Source organism: Pseudorca crassidens, chromosome 1, assembly GCF_039906515.1.
Source record: "Pseudorca crassidens isolate mPseCra1 chromosome 1, mPseCra1.hap1, whole genome shotgun sequence".
NCBI classification, from domain to species: Eukaryota; Metazoa; Chordata; class Mammalia; order Artiodactyla; family Delphinidae; genus Pseudorca; species Pseudorca crassidens.
In genome coordinates, this window is record NC_090296.1 from 64,985,143 (window position 1) to 65,013,131 (window position 27,989).

The 27,989-nt window shown below is 42.6% G+C and overlaps 1 protein-coding gene across 1 annotated transcript; it reads left to right on the top strand.

The window, feature by feature from the left end:
- The first annotated feature begins 88 nt into the window (after window positions 1-88).
- EGLN3 (egl-9 family hypoxia inducible factor 3) lies at window positions 89-27,938 on the top strand. Its single transcript, XM_067737786.1, has 5 exons — window positions 89-780; window positions 22,319-22,438; window positions 24,035-24,171; window positions 25,932-26,005; window positions 26,873-27,938. The coding sequence occupies exons 1-5, from the start codon at window positions 424-426 to the stop codon at window positions 26,902-26,904; spliced, it is 720 nt and encodes a 239-aa protein (XP_067593887.1). The 5' UTR covers window positions 89-423; the 3' UTR covers window positions 26,905-27,938.
- The last annotated feature ends 51 nt before the right edge of the window (window positions 27,939-27,989 follow it).

Below are 27,989 nucleotides of genomic sequence, written 5' to 3' on the forward strand. Positions count from 1 at the left end.
TGACGGGCCGGGGGGGAAGGGCTGTCCCGGAGGCGGTCCTGGGGCGGAGCCTGGGCGGGGCCCGTGACGCGCGGAGTCGGCCTGCTCAGGGGCTGGACCTCAGCCTCTCCCCGCCTGGGGCCGCCGCCGCGCCAGTGGTGGCTCCGCGTTTCCAAAAGGGGCCCTCCGACTCCTCGCTGGGCCAGTCCGGCGCTGAGTCGTGGAGCCCCGCACAGCTCCCGCTGGTCCCTGAACAGGATCCCTGCTCCCCAGAGTTGCGAGCAACTTTCCCCTCTCCCTGGTGCCGCGGTGGCTCGGGGACCGTGGCCGCCGCAGGTAGCTGAACTCCGATCCACTCTCCTTGCGCCTCGGCTGAGCGCGCTCGCGGGTCGCTCTCTCTCCGGGTGCACGCTGGGGGTCCCCGAGCTCGGCTCTGCGGGCGAGATGCCCCTAGGACATATCATGAGGCTGGATCTGGAGAAGATCGCCCTGGAGTACATCGTGCCCTGTCTGCACGAGGTCGGCTTCTGCTACCTGGACAACTTCCTGGGCGAGGTGGTGGGTGACTGTGTCCTGGAGCGAGTCAAGCAGCTGCACTGCAACGGGGCCCTGCGGGACGGCCAGCTGGCCGGGCCCCGCGCCGGCGTCTCCAAGCGGCACCTGCGGGGCGACCAGATCACGTGGATCGGGGGCAACGAGGAAGGCTGCGAGGCCATCAGCTTCCTCTTGTCCCTCATCGACAGGCTGGTCCTGTATTGCGGGAGCCGGCTGGGCAAATACTACGTCAAGGAAAGGTCCAAGGTAGGACGCGCGCGGGTGCCCGGCCGCTGCTGCAGCCCGCGGGGACTGGGGACGTTTGGAGTCCGTGGTCTGTCGCCTTGGCAGGGCTGCAAGCCAACTTTAGTTTTTAACCAAGAAGCAAGAAGTCCGCCTGGTTCCCCCTACACCTCCCACTCCCCCGCCCCACGTTGGGACAGGTTATTAGAAACGTTATGTATGGTCCGAGACATGAGAACTCATGATCTTAAATGTCTACTTTCAAGTCACCTAATATTGCCCGTCAGCCCTTCATTGTGTTCAGAGGGGATTCCAGCGAAAGCACTTTTAGAGAATTCTAGAGACAGTGTCATTTCACAGTGTGGCATTTGGCTTGTGGAGTTTGGCAGGTGTGGGAAGAGTTTGACCTGTGAAGGAGTAAGGCTCATCACCATCACTTTCTAGTGCTGCCCTTGGCTTTCTGCGCCCAGGACATTATTTGATCATCCACTTGAGTTGAAAATTCTCTCCTGGTGCTGAGCCCCAGCCCCCTTTCCTAACTATCAATTGCTGGGGAGATCCACTGAGAACAACCAGTTAAGTGATCAGAAGAGGGTAGTCAAGTACCTCTGGAAAGAAACCATGTTTTTGTTCAGATGGCCAGCAGTCACTCCCTGGGTGGTAATTTTTCTTGGAAACATTTACAGGTAGATTGGCAGAAATATGGGAACGCGGAGTACCATGATATTTGTGCGTGTACGTTACGTTGGGATAGTCGAGCTACTCAGTATTTTCTACAAATGATAATCCAGCACGTTTTTCAGGGCAGTTCTGAGAGTGATTTCGTACCTCTTTTATTGTGGACTGGTCAAGGGGCACTCAGAACTGTAGACAAGTTTTACTTTAACACAGTGAGGCAAAACATACTAGCGTGAGAAGGAAGGTGAACATTCACCTATGTACTACTCTGTCACACTGTGTGTAGTATTCCTCAATTTGTGATAAAACATACCATCGTTGTCTCATTTGTCCCGTAAACTAAGAGGAATACTTTTAATAAAGGGCAAGTGGTAAAGACTGGAAGTGTATAGAAATGAAGGGGTTGGATTGGGCGAGTGGAATAGAGAAGAGATTGCTGTATACCTTTCAAGCCAGGAGGACATGGTTAGAATATCTGAAAGCACTGTTTTTAATAGAGTGCAAATAAAGTAAATCTTAGAAGAAAATGCTGCTTCCTAAATTTTACTGTGATTAGGGGAAAATTCAGTTAGCCGGACTCTGTAGAAGATTGATGGTAAAGTGTTTCTTTACTCTTGTGGCATCGTTTTGGTGATGGAGTAGAAAGCCATTTGTCTTGATTAGTTTTGTTTTTGCACTTGTTTTTTAAATGACCGTGCCTTTGGGATGGGGTCAGGAGGGGACCAGCTATCCTCAGTGTTGAAGAGGTGTACATAGCTTCAACCTAGAACAGCAGGTGGCTTCTTATCAGTTTTTTAGAGTTTCTTTTAAATTTTGGTGTTAGGAAATTCACCCCTAGCATTCTAGGAACAGAATTTGCTCTGAGGGAGGGAGATCAGAATTCGTTGATAGAGGTCACTAACATATTTGAAAGTTAAGTTTTTTTGGGTTTTGTTCTTATTTTAGCTTTGACTTAATGGACAATGATAGGGTTTTAAGCTAGAATTTAACTCCACAAATTGAATGAAAAACACTGTGTACGTCTGGGTAAGGAAAACTAAAAGATCTCTAGAGATGATTTTTCAATTATGGGTTATCATCTGGGTAGAACAAATAACTTTTCAGTTAACCCTTTCAGAAGGTGACTGTGAATTGAAAAGAGAAAATTCATCTTTTGTCCACTGAAGAGACATCTGCCCGTACCTTGGTTTCCAGCTTTCTTTTAGTGGTTTGGCACAAAGTTCTTTATTTCTGCCCTTTAGAAAAATCACCTCTAAATTGGGATATTCCTTGGGCAGCTAAAACCAAATGTAAACCAGGCTTGAGCAAACAATTATTATATGTACTCAAAAAAAAAAAAGTTTGGTTTGTTTGTATAAAGAAGTCTCCTTAGGAATGTCTTGTAGCCCTGGGTCTCTTACTTGAAGTTCATTATTAAAGCATTGTAGAAACATATTCCATTTCTATATCATTTATATTAGTTCCACCTTAATTTAACCTTATTTACTTCTCTTCCCTCAACTGAGTGCCTTACTCTGTGCTGTTTCCCAGAATAGTGATACGGACCCAGTTTCCTGCTCCATCCTCGAAGCAGGTATTCAGTAAAAACTAAATTATTAAAAGGTAGAATTTGTACATTTATTTTAAACATTTATTTGTAACTTTTTATTATGGAAATTTTCAAACATATATAAATGTAGAGAGGCTAGTATAATGAGCTCCTATCACCCATTTTCAACAATTGCCAATATATACATTTACATATTTTCGACCAGTTTTTTTTTAGGTACTTTACATTTCTTGGTGTTATGCTTGTTAATCCTAATGAAATACTTTTTTTCCCTGAACTTTTAAAGGTCATTGAAGCAGGTAATAATGCTCTTTATCTCAATGAAACAATCGCAGAGGCATTGGAAATAGAATAGGAATATAGTGGACCTAAAATTGAAATTGTGGAAGGGTATGGAAAGAAATATTAAAGTGTTCCCCTCCCTGCCACAAAAGGTGTTAACTGATCAGAATTTATCTACCTCCGCTTTGTTAGAGAAAAATCCAAGGGTGTTGAGGACTCTGGGGCAGATGTTTCTATGATATACAGCAGTATGGTGCCCCCTAACTTCAAGCACAATCATTGCTTTCAGGCTATGAAAAGATTTCTTATCTGTTACTCCCTATTGGAGAACTTAGATCATATCCAAGATAAATATTGGTCCTAATTTGCTCCTTTTGCTTTGGCTGCCTAGATCTTGGACATGGCTGTTTTCCAGAGAATGTGTAATTTATAGGACCCAGAGTGCCTCTGCTTGCAGCAGAAGTTACTAACTCTAATAATAATAACTACCTTTTAATGAGCCGTTGGCTCCGCCTGGTACTGTGCTAAGCACTTTTCAGACACTGTCTGACAGTCTTCAGAACCATAATCTTCGGCAAATTGAGTAATGAAATCATTTGTCCAAGGACACGAAGTCAGCAGTAAATGCAGTTTGTCATAGGGGTTAGGGTCTTGGACTTGGGGTGACTAACCTTGTGGCCACAGGTAAGTTGCACAGTTTTCACCAAAGGTGAAATGAGAGAGAATACCTTAAAGCTTTGGCGGGGGAAGGAGCATGAAATAAGCCAGTGTACATAAAATTCTTAGCAGAATTCTGAGCCTTCATAAATGTTCTAAGAGGAGATTTGGGAGTCTAACCCAGGTCTGTCTGAGCCCAGAGTTTGTGTTGTTGACTCTTAGGCTCCTACTTACCCTCCTTTCCTTCCCTTGGCAAATGTTCACTCAGCATGGGGTACCGTGCAGGGGTGGGGATACAAAGGTGGACAGGCATCGGCCCTGCCCCCTAGAGCTTACATTCACGTGTACTTTTGAACTGTAGGATCCTCTAGCGCACACTTGATGATCCTCAAGCTTAAAAAAGAAAAAAGACAAAACCCAAACATTGAAGTGGGTCAGTTAAGTACACCTGAAGAAGAGAATGGAATGCTGTGCTAATGTTTTCCTACTGTTATTTGCAGGAAAAGCATTTGTTAACCAGCTTGGTTGTTAGGATCCCCAACTGGAGTAGCTGTGGATGATTGGGTTATGGGGGTTGTATCAGCAGGTCAATCCTCCCCTGGAAACTGTACAGGGAAATGATGAAACAGCAGTACGTTGTAGATAACAGAAAATATGTTACAAATGGTGGATTTGTTCCTTTGCTGCTAGAACAAGAACAGTTTTGGCCCTTCCTTCTCCTGTGATATCAGGAATATTCATGACTCGATGGAGCTTAGCATGGTTGTGAACAACTTTAGACAAACCTGGGGTAATGAATTTCAGAGATCAGGATCTCTCTCAGGACCCAAGTGCAAGAAATGCAAGTGGGGTTCACAGAAGCCTGAAACCATGAACCAGGAACTAGAAAGTCCTTAACGTCCAGGAGAGCTGGTGTGTTAGTTCTTTTCTCTGGTGCTCTATGGCCCCCATCTTTGCTTCTCTGCTTGTACTCTTTATTTCTAGCCCTCTCTACCTTCCGTCCAGCTTTTGAGCGCACAGCTCAAGATGGCTACCCCACAGTGGCCATCTCAGCCTCAGTTTGAGTTCAACAGAGACTTGACTAACATTCTAGAATCCCTGTTTTCATCCCCCCTGAGAGAGGACCTGTCAACCTTGGGTGGGGATGGTTTGGGAGGGCATGTGGAATCATACATCACAAATACAGTTGCCAGGGCCCATGAGAGGTGCAGTTCTTAGAGCATGGGGTTTGGGGACTAGGCATCATACATGGTGTCTCTGCAATTAAAGTCTTAAAAATTTATCTGTGAATAAGGTATTTTAGGGCTTCCCTGGTGGCGCAGTGGTTAAGAATCCGCCTGCCAATGCAGGCGACACGGGTTCGAGCTCTGGTCCAGGAAGATCCCACATGCCGCGTAGCAACTAAGCCCACGCGCCGCATCTCCTGAAGCCCACACACCGCATCTACTGAAGCCCGCGCGCTCTAGAGCCTGTGCTCTGCAACAAGAGAAGCCACCGTAATGAGAAGCCTGCGCACCGCAACAAAGCGTAGCCCCCGCTCGCTGCAACTAGAGAAAGCCCGCGCACAGCAATGAAGACCCAGCGCAGCCAAAAATAAATTAATTAATTAAAAAAAAATAAGGTATTTTAGGGGGAGGAGTTTGAAGCACTGGAACATCTTTCTATAAGGATGTGAGAATTCTTAATAAAAGGTTTTGTATTTTCGCTCTTGGAGGAAGGAAATAATTTACAGAATACAGCCTCAGTGACAGTGAAGCAAGTTTCTCCATAGGGTGAGTTTTCATAGTGTTCTTTGTCTATTTTGTTGAATGACACTTGGGAACAAAGAAAAGAAGGTGCATATGTGTGTTTCCTTTATAATTTCTTTTGTTCAATTTTGGGCCACTGGCCACTCCACCACGACCTTGTCTGCTTGCAGTGAAGCGGGAAATCGGGGGTATCAATTTAATTTATTCATTCACAAATCATTAAATGCCTTGCACTGCGGTAGATCTGTACATGGATGGGAGAAAGGAGGTGGAAAGGGATGATAAAAGCACCTAAAGAAGTAAGCTGAAAGTTGAGTGGCGTGAAATGGTTGTCACCAACTTTGTTTTCTCTTTTTCTGGTTAAACAGACCAGTTTTACACTGATTAGTCATTTTTGTTTCTCTTCTTTGGGCTTTGTCCAATTTCTCTGTTTACTTAACATGAAGTGACTAAAATAAGTGACCACAACTATTAGGACTTTAATAATAAAGGTTTTTGGAGCTAGGGAGGTATCAGAAATTGCATTTGTCCAATTCCTCAATCATTCAGCAATTAGGTGGTTTTTGTATTTGGAGCAATGAGGTCTTGCATAGGTCCTTGAGGAGAGATTGGAGTAGGTCTTGGGCTTGAGCAAAGTGCTTTAATAGAGAAGGGGCTACCTTGGTTGGGGTTGCTTCATAAGTCAGGTGGACTGGGAGACACGGTCGGTAGGTTAAGTCAGCTGCATCAGTGTCTTATTTGGGAATTTTTTTTTTTTAAGGAAAAGAGGAAAGTTGCTCTACTTTATTAACTACTTTAAGCTAAAGAAAACTAGGGCTAGGATGTATGTAGCTTCTTAAAATCAATCATGGTTCTTTAATTTACCAGGAATATCTTAAAACAGTTGCTTATCTCATTTGTCCATCTGGCTCTTTTTTTGAAGAAATTAGAATATGTTCACCGTTTTCAGAATTATTTATGTGGAAAACAGGTGTTAAAATTCAGATGGCCAGTGGTTTATAATTTTTAAATATAATTCTGACTTAAAATTGATTAGCACCCATCCTTAGGTGGGAATTAAGTAGCCAATCTGTGCACTCGACTTGTGGGTATCATGAATTATTTCCCTTTCTGACCTTACTCAGCTCAAGCAAAATTTGTAAATTCTTCCCTGATTCCCAACTCTGGCTAGAAAATTTTCAGATTTTATAAATAACAGGCAGTCTTGGAGTTGCGTGTTACAAATCTATACTGAAAACGCACCGTGTCTGGGAGACTTCTCTGATGAGCTTAAAACTGGGGGTGGAGTTTAACCCATGATAAGCAGGTCGCATCTGAGAAGCATCCTAGCACTTGAGGATAAAGTTCAGAGGGCATCTCGCCTTTGGACCATGTTTGCTCAGTTTGGCAAGACCTCTGATTTTGACTCACCTTTGTGGCCTCCAGTAAATTAAATGACAGTTTGACCCATGTCTACTGAACACCAAGGAGCAGCTTGCAGGTTAGCACTACGGAGAAGGTTATTAACTCTTCGTTAATTATTATAGCTACAGACTTGATAATTCCTTTGTAGCAGCACTTTGTAGCTGTTAACTAATATTGCTCTAAGAAATGAGTGTCATTTTTCTCCAGTGTTTGTCAAATGCCCATGTCCTGACAGTAATGATAGTTCAGAGGTATTCTGCTGGGCAACTGCCAGGGGTGCCCAGTGGGTAGCTGAATCCAGAGACACTGGAATTGTAAATTCGACAGACAAATCATTTTATGATGCCAGACCGAGGAATTTGGCTTTGGCAGATTGCCAGGAGCCGTTGCTTTGGCTCAGATTCAGAACTATGTGTCTGTTTGCCAGGCAAGATTAGTTAGCTTGGTTCTTTATACATAGAAATTTGTACCCTGTTTCCCTCGATTATTTCAATCTTAAACCAATATGGCTCTTACCTTAATTTTGTATCTTCTTTTGATATTGATTTATAGGTGAGTCCCTATTCTTGTTTTTGGTGAGCTGGTAGTGACTGAGTGTCATATTTTTTACCCCCTGCCTCTGCCCAGTCCCAGCCTTACAGACCCATGGGTTTGTAGCTGTGTAATGCAGGCTTTCACATCTTGTGTTGGTTTCATTTGGTTCCTACTTACTGAGTGTCCTCCATGTTCAGTACAATGTTAATACCTCCTTAAATCAAACTAATTTTATTTTTATTTTTTATACTTTTTTTTTTTGCGATACGCGGGCCTCTCACTGTTGTGGCCTCTCCCGTTGCGGAGCACAGGCTCCAGACGTGCAGGCTCAGCGGCCATGGCTCACGGGCCCAGCCGCTCCGCGGCATGGGGGATCTTCCCGGACCGGGGCACGAACCCGTGTCCCCTGCATCGGCAGGCGGACTCTCAACCACTGCACCACCAGGGAAGCCCTTTATTTTTATACAATTTTTAAAGGTTACTTTCCATTTACAGTTACTACGAAATATTGGCTATATTCCCCATGTTGTACAATATGTCCTTGAACCTGTCTTACACCCAATAGTTTGTACCTCCTACTCCCCCACTCCCATTTTGGCCCTGCCCCCCTCCCCGCTGGTGACCACTAGTTTGTTCTCTGTATCTGTGAGTCTGCTTTTGTTTTGTTATATTTGTCCATTTGTTGTATTTTTTAGATTTCACATACAAGTGATTCATATGGTATTTGTCTTTTTCCATCTGACTTATCTCACTTAGCATAATGCCCTCCAAGTCCATCCATGTTACTGCAAATGGCAAAATTTCGTTCATTATTATGGCTGAGTAGTATTCCATTGTATATATACCACATCTTCTTTATCCATTCATCTGTGGATGGACAGTTGGGTTGCTTCCATATATTGGCTGTTGTAAAGAATGCTGCTATGAACGTTGAGGTTCATGTATCTTTTCAAAGTAGTATTTTCATTTTCTTTGGACATATACCCAGGAGTGGAATTGCTGGGTCATATGGTAGTTCTATTTTTAGTCAAACCAATTTTTCATTCTTTAGGAGATGCAATGATCACTGTTTCTCAAGTTCTGGAGTAAATGTACCTATCTCATATTAACTTTTATTTTTGTTTCCAAAATGAAGCCAAAATAATATCACCATATAAAAATAATTCCAAAATACAGAGATTCAAAGAATATGATAGTAGTCTTGATTATTTGCCAGTGGGAAGAAGACAAATGGAAAAACACAATTCCAGGTGGCAGTGACATCTAGTTTTGGTTCTCTTAGGGCAACTTGAAGTTGTTTTGAAGTATTCAGGATAATACTCTTCTTTCTGAACATTGCTTGGAAGTAAAGAGACACTGTTTTAAACAGTCTGAACATTTGGGGGGAGCTTGCTCTGTGTTCTCCAGACAAATAGATCACAGATCCTGCCTGTGCCCCTCCCTCCACATCCCCTCCCAGTTCTACTTATCTGTCTAGTCAAACCTGAGGGACTATTACTTAGAAATCTCAATACCTCACACAAAGTTGGCAGTGAGTCTTGTTTTTTTTTTTTTTTTGGATGGCTTCTTTCCTATTTATATTGTTTTGCAGTTTAATTTGATTGTTTGGAGTAGGTAAACAAAACTGTTTTAAATGTTGAAGGTTCATTCAGGAACGTGCAATATTATTGCTCAAAATTTGGCTATTTTGTGCTGTTTTGGCTTTTTGAGGGTTTTTTTTAGGCTCCCTGTGGAACCTTAAGTTTTGTCTTTTTTTAAAAAACTAAATTTTGTTTCTCTTTCACAGTAGAAATCCTTGAGGAGGGAAGTATTTTAAAGATACCTACTTTAATCAGAAATCACCTGCTCTGGGCTTCCCTGGTGGCGCAGTGGTTGAGAGTCCACCTGCCGACGCAGGGGACACGGGTTCGTGCCCCGGTCCGGGAAGATCCCACATGCCGCGGAGCGGCTGGGTCCGTGAACCATGGCCGCTGAACCTGCGCGTCCGGAGCCTGTGCTCCGCAACGGGAGAGGCCACAGCAGTGAGAGGCCTGCGTACCGCAAAAAAAAAAAAAAGAGAGAGAGCAATCACCTGCCCTTGGTTCTTGTTCTCCTTGTGATCCATTTTAATGAGCTTTGCCGGTGTTAAGCAGTGTAAAACCCAACGCTAATCAAGCAGTCTCCATGCTTAAAAAAACAAAACCAAAAACACACCCAACCGTGCTCTCTCCCCATTGTCCACCGTATATGTTGTGAATTTAGCGTGCCATTTAAGACCCTCCACGTCTGACCCCATCTGACCTTTCTACATTTAATCTCCCACTGACAGCCTTCCTTCCCTCCAGATCCCTGAAGTGCTAGAAACGGATTTGCCGGGCAAACCAAGCTTCCTCATTGTCTTCTCCTCAAAAATCCATCCTCCTGCCTTCTCCGTGAAGTTCCCTTCTGCTTCCTAGAACTCTGTGGGTGGCTCAACCCGGGCCACCCCAGTAGATTTATTTCTTTGCTGCTTACCCTGCCTGCCCCTTATGTACCTATAAATTCTTTGAAGGCAGAGACTATTAAGGTTGATATATATTTTTAGTGCCTCCAGTAGTCCTTTACTGTTGACTTAATTTCATCTTTAAAAGGAACTTTGATTTTAAGGATGTCAGGGTGTCAAAAAAATAGCTATAAATATATATATATATATATTTTTTAGAAATTTCATGTAATGTCTGAAACATTTATATTAACGTATTTCCATACAAATAACCTAAAGAAAGTTTAGTATTTGTTGGTTTTTTTTGTTTGTTTGTTTGTTTTTTTATACTGCAGGTTCTTATTAGTCATCAATTTTATACACAGCAGTGTACACATGTCAATCCCAGTCTCCCAATTCAGCACACCACCATCCCCACCCCACTGCGGTTTCCCCCCCTTGGTGTCCATACATTTGTTCTCTACATCTGTGTCTTAACTTCTGCCCTGCAAACCGGTTCATCTGTACCATTTTTCTAGGTTCCACATACATGCGTTAATATACGATATTTGTTTTTCTCTTTCTGACTTACTTCACTCTGTATGACAGTGTCTAGATCCATCCACGTCTCAACAAATGACTCAGTTTCGTTCCTTTTTATGGCTGAGTATATATATACCACATTCCGTTGTATATATGTACCACAACTTCTTCATCCATTCGTGCTATAAATATTTTGTTAGGCCAAAAAAGAAAAAAGAGAAAGAAAGGTTTTACAACTTCTTCCCTAATTTGGTGCTAAAGGGTTTAACTATTTTATTACATTAACAGGCTGTGAGGGACCATCTCAAAGGAGGGACTTTGGCTTTGTAAGGTTTTTTTTTCTTAGTTCTGATACTCTATGCTTGGCCCTACAAAATACCAAGTCACATCAGATCCTGGCAGCTCATACTTAGAGGTCTGCCTCAGAGAAGCCCGGGACCATGAGACTAGGACCCTGGCTTCTGGTGCTTGCTCAGACCCTGGCAGGCAGCATCTCAGGACCTTAATATCCACTTCTTTAGGAACAAGGTCGATTTTTATTTTTGTATTTGAACTTAATTTGGTCAGTACCTTATTAGGCACTGGGGTGGACGTTTTACATTTTATTTTGTCTCGCTGTGATCTTTGGCAAGTCAGTTCTCTGAGCCTCACTGTCATCTATAACATGGGTCCAATAATATAAATCTACCTCCATATGATAAGGAATTCAATGAAAATTGAGACTATAATTTTATTTGAGAGGGCAAATAGGTGCTTTCAGTGCCTCTGATTGGATTCCTGAAGAAGAGATCTGACTCTATCCACAGTCACACACCCCAGCGCTGACAGGACAGTAATCCTCAACAATGCTACAGAGTTGCACTTGGAATGTTTCCTGCCAGTTTCAGGAATCGCGATGCAGAGGCTGTGCCAGAAACTGCCCTATAGGAATTCCTCTCACTTCCTGCTCTACCCACCACCGCCTGTTCTCCAAGGTAACTAGTGCAGGTGACTAATTCTAATTCCCCTTGACCTTTTATTATTTAGGGTGAGGCATTGCACGAAGACTCTTGCTTTGCCACAGCAGCAGCAGCAGCATCTGGGAACATGCTGTAAATGCACGTTCTTGAGCTTCTCCCCAAACCCAGTGAATCAGAAGCTCACAAGTCCTCCAGGCAATTCTCATACAGGCTGAAGTTTGAGAACCACAGAATAAAATGAATATGAGGAGGCTAAATGGGGATGGTGCTCTATCTTCTTAGAGTTTCTCTATCAGTGAGAAAATCGGCGTTCGATCAGTTGATCAGATCTGAGCTTATTGATCGCTAAAACTAAAACATGCAAGTGTTTTTGTTTCATTTGGGAAATTTTTGAGAAAAACACATTAACATGTTAAGTACGCACACACACACACACACACACACAACACACACAATTTTTCTATTATTTTTTCCAATAAAAGTTAATTTTCCAGGGGCTTCCCTGCTGGCACAGTGGTTGAGAGTCCGCCTGCCGTTGCAGGGGACACGGGTTCATGCCCCGGTCCGGGAGGATCCCATATGCTGTGGAGCGGCTGGGCCCGTGAGCCATGGCCGCTGAGCTTGCGCGTCCGGAGCCTGTGCTCCGCAACGGGAGAGGCCACAGCAGTGAGAGGCCCGCGTACCGCAAAAAAAAAAAAAAAAAAAGTTAATTTTCCAGAACCAGAATTGGAGTATAATTTGGAACTGTTTCTCTCCTGTTGCGTTGAATGGAGGGGAACAATCTTTGTTAATATCTGCGCAGTATTGCTCCCCCGTATCCTACAGCCTGGCAAGGAGTGCAAGCTCAAGGCACCAGGGAGAACAAGAAAGCATCATAGTGATTTGGGGTGAGAACAAACTGGAAAAGAGCAGATGATTCTGTCAGTATTGAGTATCTGTTATGCGCTCACTGAACACCACACAGAAGCCTAGGGTTTTCTGACCCTCTAGGGTAAGATGGCTGAGGTGTGGGACTCTTTGGGGAAGGAAAGCCGAAAACCGAATCCAGCTTGACTGTAATCGAAGGTTTTACTGGGTAGAGATTGGAGAGTAGCTGGCACTTGCCTTTTCCTACTTCTGCGTGGAGGGCTTTGGTTGCCCAGTTAATATCGTTTGCGCCTCTATTTGATAAGCCATGATAATCGTCTGAGAATCCTTTGTTGTGTTATCTTGAAGGAAGACAATTTCATTCGTGGTCACTCTGGAAATAATTGCACCTGTTTTCAGTGAACAACTTTTTCCTGATATTGTAGAAGCAGTGTTTAGCAGTGGGAAGACCATGCTTGGTTCTATAATGTCCCGTTAAGTTACTTTTTGTCTCTCCCAGTTTCCACGTTCGTAAAATGGGGCTCCTCTTGGAGCCCCATCTTGAAGGGACATAGGTACAATTATATTCACCATCGCTGCCCCCTAGACTCAGAGCCAGGCAACTCCTTTATTTCTAGCCCCCTTGCTGCTCCCCAAAGTATTTTATACATTTCTCTCAGAAGAGCCTTTTACTTTTCATGTGTCTGAGTGGTCCTCTAGATATCACCCCTCCTGGAAGCCATAGTGGGTCTGTATCCAGCATATTCTAATTCACTTGATATTAGAAAGTTCTGTACTCAGTGAATTCTAATTAATGTGGTAGTAGTGGAGTTAAGAATCTCCTGAATAAGCTTTGCACCTGAGTAAGGAAAATTTGTCTCATCCCTGGGATTCCTCGGAGTTTACCAGGTGCCTTCCCAAGGGAAATACACTTTTGTATTTCCTTTAAAGTTTTTTCTTAATTGGTCATTTGATTTCTGGCTTTGAAAAAGTCTGAAAACCTTGGCTGGTGTTCACCTGAGCGAAAAGGAAAGGTCCTGGAGAGGCTGACTTCCTTCCACAGACCCCGAGGTAAGGGGAAGAGCAGCCTGGGGAGAAGACGGATCACTGACCAACGGCATCCCAGTCAGATATGGGGCTACAGAGCTTAGAGTTGGCTTGAGTTTGTCCTGCAGTGGGAATAACCAATCAAAGGCACCTTGGACAACTAGTGTTTCGCTGCAGGACTGAGTCAGTTTCCTTTGCTCTCGGCTTTTGTTGAAATACAACCCCACCTGCACCCTACCCCCTACCCCCTTGACTGCCCTGGAGCTTTTAGTTCACAGACTCAACACCAAGGACACTCTATTTTTCTTTCTTTCTTTTTGCATTTTGTGATTTTCTATCACTATGGCAAGGGTGATAGGTGAGGGTGAGAAGTCAAATACTTCAAGAAGAACCGAAGATCTTAGTTCTCTCAAAAAAGAGGTGAACCGGTTAATGTTAGACAAAGGATAAGCTGCGCGGGTAAAGCGTGAGGTCACTCTGCGGCCAGACTAACTGGCTTTGAAAAGGCCGGGTACCTAAACTCCTCGTGCCTCGGTTTCCTCATTTGTAAAATGGAGATAATAATGGTTCCTGCCTCATGGAGCTGTTATGAATATTGAATGAGGTAATATTTGGGAGGCACATAGAACAGTGTCAGGCACGTACACATGTTTGTTCAGTAAATAAATGTGCCTCCCGAGTTTCATGAGTTCTAGTTCTGACTTGCTGTGTGTCATTCCTTTCGTTCAGCAGATATATTTTTCTAAGTGCTGAAATCCAAATGTGAATGTAAGATCTGGTTTCCTAGAAAGTTCTTTAACTTTTTCTTTTTCCAACATAGTTACCTTGTCCCATGTTAAGACTCCTCAGAGCGACTGGGAATTGCAAGTAAAGTGTTTCCTGGTTTCTCTTAAGAACGTTGCTTCAAGGCATTTTTCTTGACATGTTTTGATTGGTAACTATATATTTTTGTATATTACTCAATAAAATCTTGTCTTACCAACTGTATTTAAGTTATCATGGCTTCCCTCAAGTATTTTAGGATTCATTCCAGATGAGAATTTAAAGCCGACCATATTTAATTCTCTGACAATCCTGTGGTCACAGACATTCTTTGTTTCTATTCGGCTCAAGCCTTTAGAGAGCTACATGTAAAGTTTTATTTACTGATAAGTCTGTTTCTCACATCAAAGGAAGTTAAACGTCCCTACCCCCATATTGCCTTAAGGATTACTCTTGAATTTGTTTTTCTATAGGAATAAGGTAACTTCTAGGTCAATATGATAACTTCCAGGGTTAATGACTTCTACCGAAGACTTGTGGGCAGGGTGACTCAGGGCAGGTGACCGCTGCTCACCTTCCCCTTAACCCGGAAATTAAATGAGAGAATATGTGTAAATTGCCACCTGAAATGCTCCCTGGCTTCATGGGTCTTCCGGAAATGGCAGTTGTTAACGATTTGAGGAAAGGCAGCGGAATGGATACGGTTAAATGCCTGTGTTAATGTCCCCAACCCAGGGCCTGGCTGACTTCTGCGGATTTCATAATTGCAAGGAAGCCCTTACTGAGTACATTTCTCTGGTGACTGGGGTAGTGATGGGGGAGGGCTTTCCCGTGCCGGTTCCCTCCGCGGGCTGCCGGGCTGTGTGCTCGGGTGTGGGCCGGCTGCCACCCTCACGCAGCGCACGTAGCCCTGTCACTCAGCCGTCACCCCGCTGGCCGGGAGCCAGGCCTCTGCGGGAAGCGCCGCCTTCCCAAACCCAAACAGCCTGTATTGCTGTGTCGATGTTCCGGGGCCTGTTTACTGTGCTTAATTGCAGGACTCTGCTTGAATCCCCTCCAAGGAGAGGAATTAAGCAGAATTCGAATAGGAGTGACAATAGTCTCTTAAATTCCTGGCCTCTGAGAGTTTCAGTGGCTTCTGGGGAAGGGTGATTCATTCAAGTTCAGGGTGATTTACTCAGGTTCATGCACGAAGTACAGGATCCCCTGAAATAGAATCTTGATCTCGTTCAGTTAGACCTTCCAAGGCCGTGAATCCTTTGTGACCTTATGCATGCGTGCGTGTGTGTGTGTGTGTGTGTGTGTGTGTGTGCATCTATGCATATTTCTGAGAGTGGGTGTGGGAGCCCAGCTCTTTAATGTAAGAATCTCAAGGAGCTAAGAGAACTGAGTAGAAGGTTTCAGAGTCTTGATAGTTGTTGATAGTTGGTTGAATGATCCCAAAGTTAGGATCAAGTTCGTAGTAAAGAGGGGCATTGATGAAAAAGGTCTCCCCGAGGACAGGTTTTCAGGTGAATATGGTAAATTCCCTGCCCTTCTAGGCAGGATGCTCTTGCCTGATCAGGAGGAACCAGCAGGCCTACTTCACCAGAGCAACTGAGAGTTGCTTATATCAATAACTTCTGATTTTTCATTTTCAGAATTACTGAAGCTCCTGCATTTCAGCAAAGTTCAGGTATGGGGGCATAATGATTATTGCTCTAAATTGGAGGTGAGGTTATATGTGGCAGAGTTCTGGGTACGTGGGTTCAGGGAGAGGAATTTTTAGTGTGGATTTAGGGCGCACGAGGAAGGCAGAAGTTCCCAGGATAGAAACAGAATAGTAGAAGACATTTTAGTGAAAAACTTGGGGTTCGTTTTCAAGATTACTTACCTGATGGATATTAACTGTCTGATGTTCTGAATCTTCTGAATTGTGTGGTCAGATGCTGAAACTTTGGGAAGGGGAACGTGGTAGCTGGACACAACTCTTGCTTTTGCCCACCAAAAGCATACTTCCCATTTCTCCCTCATTTCGTTACATCAGTCTTTAACTAGGGCACTAGGAGGAAGGAACTAGCTAGGCTTGCTCTTAACTAACAAGACAGATAACAAGCAAGATGCCAAGATAACTAGTGACAGTTTGCACACTTGTTTCCTTAAAGTGCCTACATTATCTCCAGCTAATTTCTTTATGCCAATCTAGATGACATGAGAATGAATATAAAGACTTTAAAGCCCTTTTTCTGCTTATGAGCTGTTCATCATCACACTGAGAGCTTGCCTTGTTGTAAGAGGCTGGCCGCAAGGTGAACTCGTGTTTAGTGACATTTTCTTGAAACTGTTGAAGAAAGCTTTGCATAGTTGTAACTATGTTGTAAAGATGCGTTGTAAATATTGTAGGAATTTAAGTGATTTAGGTAATATATATATATTTTTTTAACTTTTTATTGAAATATAGTTGATTTACAATATTATGTTAGTTTCAAGTGTACAGCAAAGTGATTCCCTTACACACACATACACACACACACACATATTCTTTTTTAGATTCTCTTCCATTATAGGTTCTTACAAGATATTGAGTAGAGTTCCCTGTGCTATGCAGTGCGTGCTTGTTGGTTATCTATTTTATATATAGTCGTGTGTATATTTTAATCCTAGACTCCTAATTTATCCCCCACCCCTTTCCCCTTTGGTAACCATAAGTTTGTTTTCTATGTCTATGAGTCTATCTCTGTTTGGTAAATAAGTTCATTTGTATCATTTTTTAAGATTCCACATGGAAGTGATATCATAGGATTTTTGTCCGATTTAGGTAATATAAACCGGACCCATTTCTGACCAGAAAACTTCAGCTTTTCCATTTGCTTAGCTGTTTTTCCAGGCTAAACAAGGTGCATGGCCTTGTGTATTTCTTCTCAAGTCTTTACACATCTAATACTCTATGTGGTTAGTGTCTTATGGTAAAGAGAGGAGGGATCCTGGGCCCCCATTGCTATATCCAGAGCGGATGTGGGGGAAGGACTTGAGGGGAGAGAGGTTTGGCAGAGGCCTGTGCAATGTGGATGGCACTGAAGGATGAAGGATACATCTGAGCCTGGTAAAGAGAAATGGGGAAGGTGCGTCCTTGTAGCTCAGGAAGTAACACAGAGTAGCTTGATCTCTTGGGAGAGCCTCAGACAGTGATCTCAAAATCCAGCCTGATATGTTTTTTTGTGGCCCTGATTTAACAATCGGGATAAAAAGTATACAGGAGAGTTTACATACAAATCCGGTTCAGTTCCCTGCTACTGTCCTAAAATCTGAAGATTTTGTAACACCGGCCCCTCATTGCCAAGGTTAGAAAAGTCCCTAGTTGTAGTTAGCATAGTACACACTCTAGAGTTTTGACACATATATACCTGGTTGGCTTCAATTTTTTATGTTACTTGCAAGGGCCACAGGCTATATGAGTTTGCCAGCCCTGGGTTCAAAGCTACAAAGCACTTAGGTAGGATCGGATCCCTGAAGGGGAGACATTCTGAAGCCCCAGTGGAGGGGAAGACAAAAACATGCACATCATCAGTTTTACAAATAGCTGACATTAAGCAGCATTTAGTGTGTGCCAGGCCTTGCACTGTTTTACACGGATTATCACCGTCAATCCTCATAAACCCATTTTTCAGATGAGAAAACTGAGGTGTGAAGAGGTTAAGTACAGGTTATTCTGTGTTTAGGTTACATTTTATTAAAATATGCTTTGCTAGGGACCGTTCGTAATTCAATACAAATCCTTACCAAGATTGGCTGGTATTTCTGCTTCACAGTTAGAGGGGCCTAGCATTTGGCCGTGGACCAAAATACCAGTTTAAAGGTCACTCAGCCTGGCAGCTTTGAAGTTATGCTATTCTTGACAAATCTTTAAAAATGGTTTCATATTTATTGCAAATTTGGTAAGTAAAATAAGACTTGATTACTATTTTAATTTGCTGAGTTAAACTTTATGTAAAACGTCACTCTCTTTTTTAAGATCAAGTCATACTAGTGACTGACGCTGAAGTCATGAGTGATGTAAAATACGTTTCTATGAAACATCTATGTTGTTGATGGTTTTTAGAGAAGTGGTGAATCTGAGTGGAGGCTGGGATGGGACAGATGTGTCCCCTTCCCACCCATGAATGACAGTGGAGGTCAATGATGCCAGCTTTTTGAAATGGTGTATATATGCGATCAAACTTGTTTCAATTAAGAACATTCTGTTTAGGCACTGGGATGGAAATCCTGGACTTTCCTTTTTCAACTTTACCTTTGGGATTGATGAGATATGGCTTTTTATGAAGCCAACTCAGTAATACCCCTTAACAGAAACTGTTTTCTTTTCCACCTGTGGCATTTGGGGAGCAGATTTTGTTACTTGGGTTTGGCTGTCAAAGTTCTATATGTCTGGGGCTTCCCTGGTGGTGCAGTGGTTGAGAGTCCGTCTGCCGATGCAGGGGACACGGGTTCGTGCCCCGGTCCGGGAAGATCCCACGTGCCGCGGAGTGGCTGGGCCCGTGAGCCATGGCCGCTGAGCCTGCGCATCCGGAGCCTGTGCTCCGCAACGGGAGAGGCCACAACAGTGAGAGGCCCGCGTACCGCAAAAAAAAAAAAAAAAGTTCTATAGGTCTGTGTACATTTTCAAAGAATCCTTACACATTTACTGCCTGAACGTGGCCGCCTAGGTATCCAGAGCACGTATCTCTGGTCTAGAGCCAGTTTGGGAGCTTGGGAGGGGTTCACCCCTCTCCACTCATTTCCTTTTGCTACACAGCTATGGAGAAGCCTCTGGGCATGGTGCAGGGGGTGGGGGGTGTCCACGATGGGGCTGTAGGAAGGGATGGTGAATACATAAGGGGACATGTGGATTTATCTGCCCATCCAAGAATAGAAGTATAGGACTAAATTGTATGTGCTATTGCAGGTCACACTAACATGTTATTAAACTTGTATACATTTCAAATATTAATCTAGTCCGCAAGTTCTGGCAAATAAAAAGTCGGCGATAAGTGAGACTTCCTCCTGATGGGTGTCGGTGTTATTGCACAGCGTGTTTGTCACGTGATCATTGAAGTACTCTGGTGATGTTCTTATTGTCCTGGAGCGTTCTCCTCCTCTGTACACTCTAACTCCCTTGCTGGCTTGATGAGGTTTGGATAGCAGCTCTGTAGAACTAACTGATCGGTTTCCGGGGTTTGTTTCTGCCCCGTGCATGATTTGGCATAGAAACGCATGACGTTATTGAAGTGAGCCTTGCTTCTCAGCGCATCCTTAGCCTCCTGGTTTTAGACTGTGTCAAAACCCAACAGATACTGGGAATGTGCCCAAGCCAAGACCCATCTCCTGTGGCTCTTGTCCAGAAAACACTGATAAAATTGGCCTGTGTAGTTTCAACAGGCCCACTGAGGCTCACAATGATTTGCTTGCATTGTTTTGAACTTGATGCTATGGTTTCAGGAACCAGGAGAGAAGGTGAAGATTCACTCTGGCCAGAAAAATTCTCTATATTCGTCTCCCTTAAGCAATCTGATACTTTGCTGACACTTAGGAGTTCTGTCCTAATGATAAGTCCCCTGGAATGTGCTAGCTCCTTCTCTACGGGTGAGTTTTATAGATGCAGCAGTACATACAAAAGGATGTACTTTTTTGAGTTTGTATCTCATTTTATCAGTATTTGATCTAAGCTGAGTCCTGAGGCAGTTAAGCACTTCCGAATGCCCTGAAGAACTCTGTTGCTGCTTCTGGGGTTGATGCTTAGATAGAGTCTGAGATCTTCTTGGACCATCGGAGGCTGGGTAACCCAAGCCATTTTTTACAGGAAAGAAACCAAGCCTGGGATCACATGATTAGTTGCAGAGTAAATTAGATGGCAGACATCCAGACCACTGACCTTTTCCTTAGAGTAAAGCTGTTTAAGAATATAAGATCATGTAGCATTTTTTTTGAATTGTATTTTATTTATTTTTTATACAGCAGGTTCTTATTAGTTATCTATTTTATGCATTTTAGTGTATACATGTCAATCCCAATCTCCCAATTCATCCCACCACCACCACCTCCCCCCGCCACTTTCCCCCCTTGGTGCCCATACGTTTGTTCTCTACATCTGTGTCTCTGTTTCTGCCCGATTACGTAGCACTGATGGAGTACTTTTTCTTCTTTTCAGAGCTTCACAGTGGGGAGAAGCTGAGTTGGTAGGGAATTCAGCCTATAATTGTTTGTGGCTTAAGTGACTTTCATTATTGGCTCAGTGGTGGCTCTTATAATCCTAATAGCTGCTTCCAGGGATGGGTGATTCCCTAGTCATTATAGGCGACTTCATTTATCTCTTCTTCCCCAGCTAGACTCATTATTTCTGTCTGCTACCAATCACCTTTCCCCAAGCCATCCTTTGCTTGGTGGTACCAACATTTGTTAAATCTCGATTGGAGTAGCCTCAGAATTCCACCTCTGAAAGATGTTCAAGCTCACAGCCTAACTTCAGCTCTAAGATGACATTGCATTGACATTTTAGACATTCAAAGGCAGGATATGGGGATTGCTAGCTGCATAGGGATATAATGCTTGAGAGATATGGTGATTTAAGCCTTAAGATCCACGTAAAGCCAAGTTACTATTCAGCCTCATTTTTGTTCTAGTATGCAAGAAGCCTTTCAAGTACATGCCTAGCTCATGTCTTCGTGTTACCACTGGGAGTGACTAGGCACCCATGGTTTTGAAGCTGATTCATTGAGCCACTAGTGTTATTAGTTTGGACTCTACCTGACTGGTTATTTTACCAGTGAAACAGTCTTGCCATTTATGAAGGAAAATGTGAACTGGATCGCTACATGTATGTTTGAAGATATGCTTTAAAATGACAAAAATCTCTATTGATCTAGGCAGAAAGTAAACTTACTGTTTAGAGGAAAGAGCTGTTTGCTATTCATTCATTTATCAAATTTTAAAACAAAACAAAACACAAAAAGGGAGCTCCCTGGCGGTGCAGTGGTTAGGACTCCGTGCTGTCGCTGCTGAGGGCCTGGGTTCAATCCCTGGTTGGGGAATTAAGGTCCCACAAGCCCCGCGGTGCTCCCCTCCCCTCCAAGAAAAAAATCAGATTTAATCAGATACCTTCTGTGCGTCAGGAACTGTTCTAGACACTAAGAATACATCAGCAAACAAAACAGAAAAAATATCCTTTTTCTCATCTTGTGTTGACAATATCTTCCCTGCATGTATCTCATCCCTACAAAGATATTTTAGAAATAAGGCAGTGTCCTGTGAAAAGAACTGGCTTTTTACACTTCGTCTAATTTTTTCTACTCTTTGCTATAAATTTTCCAGGGAACAATTAGAGATTTGTTACCCTCTTCATAGTAATTCCCTAATAGTAGTTGTTAGTAGGATTTTTAGTTTGGCTTCCTGCTTTATTTCTCCACCTGACTGATACAGGTAGCGCCTGGGCAAAAGGAAGAGAATTTCAGGTTATCATTTAATTTGATAATTGTCAGGAGGAAGAAGACAAGCATTGAAAAATGCATTAAGATGTGTCTGTGGCTTTTTCTATGAACTGGATCTGACTATCATCTATGCTGACAAGTCGGGACACAGCTTCCATTGACCCTCCCCTCTTCTTTCTATCCTAAGCATTTTATTGAACAAGCCTAACCTTTTTCTCCTTCGTCATTGGTTCCTGTCTCTTTGTAAATGCAAGTATCTTTAGCCATTGATTCAGTGATTCAGGGGCACTTGTCAATAATGCATAATCCCTAAACTCCAAACCTAGTGATTATGATTTTGTGGCTCTAGGGTGGGAACCCAGAACCTGCTTTTTCAAAAAGAAAGATTGAAGAAAGGCGGGGCATCCTAATGACAACCATAGATACTGTCCAAAATGTTCTAGAATTGTGGGAATATTGTTGAACTACTTTCCACTGGGCTGAGCCATAAGGTATAACTTGGCCGTTAATCACATACGCTGAAGGGTCCAAATTCATGTACTGTACGTGAAGTGAAGAAGCCAACAGTCAACTATGTCATGTGGCACCCAAGGAGACTGTGTTACTCAGCTGTTCACTGGTGGGAGAAGATTGGTTCAGCTTTGTTAACCAGCTTCCCTGGGATTTCTCCATAGGCGATGGTGGCTTGCTACCCAGGAAATGGAACAGGTTATGTTCGACATGTGGACAACCCCAGCGGTGACGGCCGCTGCATCACCTGCATCTACTATCTGAACAAGAACTGGGATGCCAAGGTACTTGGAATAATGGGAGTAGAGTGAGGGGTTAGGAACTATAGGAAAAGAATTCAGATGACTTAGAGGAAAGTTTGCAGTTCATAATCCCCACTGATGAATCCTTTCTATTTCATATTTTTTCTTTTTTCCTCTTACGGTGTTAGTACTAAAGTGGATGAGATGAAAATAATAGATATGAAGTTAATTTGATGGGAGTGGGTGGGTAGGGCCATTATTAGGTTATAGGTTATAATTTGATGGTTGATGAAGAGAAAATAATTTATAATTTTAGGAATGGGGATCAATTTCTTTAGTCTAATCCAGAGCTGATAGGATTCTTGAGTCTCAATGTGGAATAAGATACATACTTTTCCCTGCCAGGAGCAACACTGAGAGAATTTCACAAAAATAGAACTGTAGGATATTAAACTATCCCCAAGTGAGGTTTCCCACACAGTCCTCCCTCTTGGAGTAAAATGTCTCCCTGGTGGCCTCTTGCCATGGTTTACTATGGTTTGTGAATGCCAAAGGTTTCATGGCTTATTTTTATATTTTTGAACATATATATAGATAGAGATATGAAGTCTGGTTCCACACTGACAAACACTTGTCTGGAATATGTATGCTTTCTGAAAGCTGGGGATGATTTAGGAGTCTGAGAAGTTGGAGGACTTTTCAGGCTTATTTGGCTTTTGAACCTTCTGCAACTCCTTTCACTATTCATTAGGCCAGATACTTGCTGTCATAAAGCAAGGATATTTTATCTGGGGTCAGAAAAACTAAGCCTGGGAAACCAGTGAATTCGTGACAAGGTTTGTGTCGGCTCCCTATTGGTAACGTGACTGAAATATATCCCTTAGTTGTCCTTTGAAATCTTGAAAGGTAGCGTTATAGGCAAGAGGGTAAAGTTGTCAGATCAGTGATGATAAATCACAAAGTATGAAATCATTCAAAAAATAGTTGAGTGCCTGCTAGCGCCGGGCATTGTGCTGTGAGGAAACGTCGACCTGTGAGGTCTGAATTCTACCTTGACGTGGTTATTCTAGTAGGACAGCTTGGGTGTACATGTAAAAAAAAGTAATTCAAGGAAGAGAGTGATATATGTCATGAAAGGTAAGGTCGTCTGAGAGTTCAGAAAAAAGAGCATGTAACTTTCAACTGATGAAATCGGATAGGAGATAGGGGAGCTCAAAAGAAAGCTGTAAATTCTAATTGAAGGGGAGGTTATTGTGTGGTCCCTATCCTAGGGAGCTGTTAATATTAGACTGAACTCTATGAAATTGCTGGGGGGAGGGGCGGGAGGGGGTCATAGGTCAGGAACAGTCGAATATTGGCAATTCTGTATGATTTGACCTAGTAGTACTCCATGTTGTATCCATGGACTCCGTGATTATGAGGGTGGGAAGGCTTCATTTGGTGGGAAGTGAATAAGGAGATATGTCTAGCCAAATTTGAAATAACATTTAATACAAAGGATGAGGCTGAAGTAAAAATTTGGGAGTAACATGCGCTTGGAGTGGCGGCTGGAAGATGGCTTTGTTTCTAGATGAGGCTGACGTATCATTGATAATGACTATGTGTGAGGCAATAATCTCCCTTCTTTGTGGCCCTCAGCTACATGGTGGGGTCCTGCGGATATTTCCAGAAGGGAAATCGTTCATAGCGGATGTGGAGCCCATTTTTGACAGACTCTTGTTCTTCTGGTCAGACCGCAGGAACCCACATGAAGTCCAGCCTTCCTATGCAACCAGGTAACGGCCAGGGCCACGATTCCTCTTGAGAAGCTCCGTGTACAAACGCCCAGAGAATTCTCTAAACTTGTGTTCTATGCAGATGAGGGACCAACCACCCCCCAAAGCTCCTAGCAAACCTGTTTGAAGTCAATAAAAATTAAAGGAGAAATTTGGGGTTCTCTAGTACACAAACCTAACATCAGTTTGAACTATTAACAAATTGTTTTCCATTAGGTGAGCATCTTGGATTCCGAATTTCCCAGAGCATTTTTCTCTTCTCTCCTTTCTTCCCCCTACCCCCTTTAAAAAAAAAACCTAACGTTGAACCACCCCTGGAGAATGTTGGCTGCCACATAACAGGAATTCTGTCTGGTTAGCTCTGGATGAGTTTACAAGTTGCCAGTTGCAAGCAGAGAAAGAACCTCGAGAAGAGAAAGAGGAATTTGTAACACAACATTGTAAATCAACTCTACTCCGATACAAATTTAAAAGAAAAAAAAAAAAAAGAAAGAGGAATTTGTTCTGATTTCTTTTCCTTTTTACCCTTTCCTGAGCTTAAAATTAGATTGGGCTTACTATACCCATCATGTCCCAACAATTGGATTTTTCAGACTTCTTTCTTTAGATCATGCATGGGGAGATTTTCAGAGTAACTGAACAATTTAGTATTGTTTACTATTAATCTGAAAACCCTTGATGTAATCTTAATTTCAGATTCTGCCTCTCATTTGCCTTTGTTTTATGGCCAAAGCAGGTGGTATTGGAGCTCTGTGGGGTGCAGCCTGAATTGGGAATAGCAGTTGGGCGCAGGGAGGAGAGAGGTTGGGTAGAAAGGTAATGCCTAAACCTTAACAAGACTGATTACATCAAAATCGCAGGTGTTAACAGCTTACGGTTTATGTGGCCCCTTCCAGAAATCACAGATCTGAGCCCCACATAGAGTTGCGTATGAAATACCAAATTGGGATGTGCCCTGGGTGAGCAGGTAACTGATTCTACCAGCAAAGCCTGCTTGTGGCTTCTTTAATGTTGTACAATAATTGGACCCTGTCATTTGTGCAGAATTCCCTCGTTCTTCCTAAGTTCCTTTATGACCAGGGTCACAGGGGAAACATTAGCACATGCTGATGGGAAGCCTTTGGAAAAAGTCAGGTGCTATAGAAATTCCATTAACTAGTAATAATAATAAAATGCAACTTTTTGAAAACTCATGCATGAAATTACTCCTATTATAGTCTGTCCCATAGATGGGACGCAGTAGAAAGCTTGAGGCCATTGCATCGTTGCCTCAATGTCCAAAACTAAAGAAAAAAGCCAGGAGTTTTACGTGTCCCGTCATTTGATAAGTTATTCTTCAAAGCTTCACTCCTTTGTGCTCTCCCCATCAACTTAGGTCTCTCAGTCTTTAGCAGAATGACTCCCTTCTAGCCCTTTCTGTGTAGATCATCTTAACCTGTTACATTATTTGTCAAATTTCCTTTCCTGCCTGCTAGAGCCTGAGCTCCTTGAGTAAGAGGCTGATGTATTCACATGACCATTTGAATTCCCATCGCCCAGGATAATGCCTGGAGCATACATGGAATTCCTTAAATGTTTTATTTCATTTAAATAGACTTGAAACCAGAGAAGTTTATTTTAAATTAAAATTGGGATGGACCTCTGATAATAGGAAAAGTTTTAAATGTTGGCTTTACAAATGACTGTTATGTGAAATTCATAGTATTTATTTTTGGTAGTATTTTTAAACCTCTTTTCTAATATCTACTTATCTTTCACAGATATGCCATGACTGTTTGGTACTTTGATGCTGAAGAAAGGGCAGAAGCCAAAAAGAAATTCAGGAATTTAACTAGTATGTGTTTGATAATTTTCTGTGACTTTTGACCAAGTCAATCCTTGACTTTTATTCGAGATTTTTATGTATATTCCAATATACTCTGTTCAGTCTCAGCCGTATATATATGCAGGACTGCATATATATATATGATGACAGCCTGATGGACTTAATTCTGAAACCCTGGCCTTAGCTCTTCTGGAAAAATCAGAAAAAATGCAAAGGACATCCCCTGTGACTGTCACTGATTGTGTGACAGTTTATAATAGATGGGAAACAGTTAACTTTTGATCATTAATGTTTGTCCGTCAAACATAACGTTAAATTTTGCCCATGATTTTGGCACATTGCAAAGGAAATACAGTGGATCCCAACAACGACGGTTAATTTGTTATATTGGTACGGGACTGTGACTCTCATTAAAAAAACTGGGCTCATGTAATATAAACTGAATATGACGTAAGGTCATTCCTGTCCCCTCCAACCAGTATTGTAAAGCAGCGTTTCCGAAAATACATTGTATTGAAAGCCAAGTCAGTTTGCGGGAAGGTAAAATTCCTGGTCCCCAAATGTGGGAAATGTTACATACTGTATCTCTTTCTTGAAGAGTCACAGTGCTTGTGGGCATATTAATCAAGAAAAATTAATCTAAGAAATCTTAAAGATGTATGTAACATTGCCTAACCCATGATCCATTTGGACTGTCTACCTAGCAAATCCCAAAGAAAACACATTTTGCTAAGCCCTGTCAGGAGGCTCTCTGCTCAACTTTGTTCTGTAAGATGGGAAGCATTTGCCGGAGGCTTTTGGGGTGACGTTTGTGACATGAAAGTCATCAGATCTGGTTCCTTACCCTCTTCATTTTCTTTTCTCTTCCCAACCCAGGGAAAACTGAACCTGCCCTCACTGAGGAGTGACCCTGATCTGAAATCCGCTGGCCTCATTCATTTTAGTAACAGTTCCTGAATTCACTTTTAAGAGTTGAGATCCAAAGAAGGCCACTTCTTTAGTGACTCGGTGATGAGAACCCCCCTATTGCTTGCATCATTCACATCCCTGTCTTGCGTACGGTACTTTGTGTTTTCTTGCCAAGACTCCATCTACCTTCAGACACTCTCTTTGCCAGATGAACTCATTTGCTAACTCCAGAAATACCTGCAGACGACCTAGCTGGCCAGCGGTTTCATTGTCAGATTTGGTAATCCTGGGTATCAAAGCAAGAACCTGGAAGCACAGGCGAGGGACTGAATCTTACTTGCACTTTATGTACACTTCCTGATTTGAAAGGAGGAGGTTTGCAAAGAAGTTAGACGGTGACAGATGCCACAGAGAGGCATCACTGAAGCCTTAACAGCAGGAAACAGAAATTTGTGTCATCTGAACAATTTCCAGATGTTTTTAATCCAGGGCTGTTGGGGTTTCTGGAGGATTATCACAACCTAATGACGTTATTACCTCTAGAAAGGGCTGCTGTCATAGTCATCAATTTCTAAATATCCTGTGGGTGGACACTCCTTTTTCCTGGTCCTGCAAACTGGACTTGCTGCCTCTGCCCCATTTTGCTGAAAATATGACTTTCTGATCAAAGATGACAACACCATTTATTTTCTATTTTCACTTCTGACTTAGAGAACCTCATTCATTCATTGTTCTGGTTGCTTTGTTGAAATGAAATCTGAATTTAAATCAAGGGGAAAAAATCTTCCTGGTAGTTGAGAGCCAACAGCCTCTGATAATGGTGTCAAAAGACCTGGGTCTACTGATATACAATAAACGTGTGCATCTTGAATGATTTAAGATTGGAGATGGAGTTGGAAATGTGGGCATTCCTGTTTTTCAGTTTTCCTTTCTAATGAGCTCACCCTTCTTCTTTAACAAAATAAGAAAATCACAAAAACTAGGGCACTGTATTTTAAAAAGGAAATAGAAATAAAACAAAAAATCCTGAAAAGCTGCTGGAGTTCTTCCACATTTTCTGACCCTAGTAGCCTCTTTTCAACAG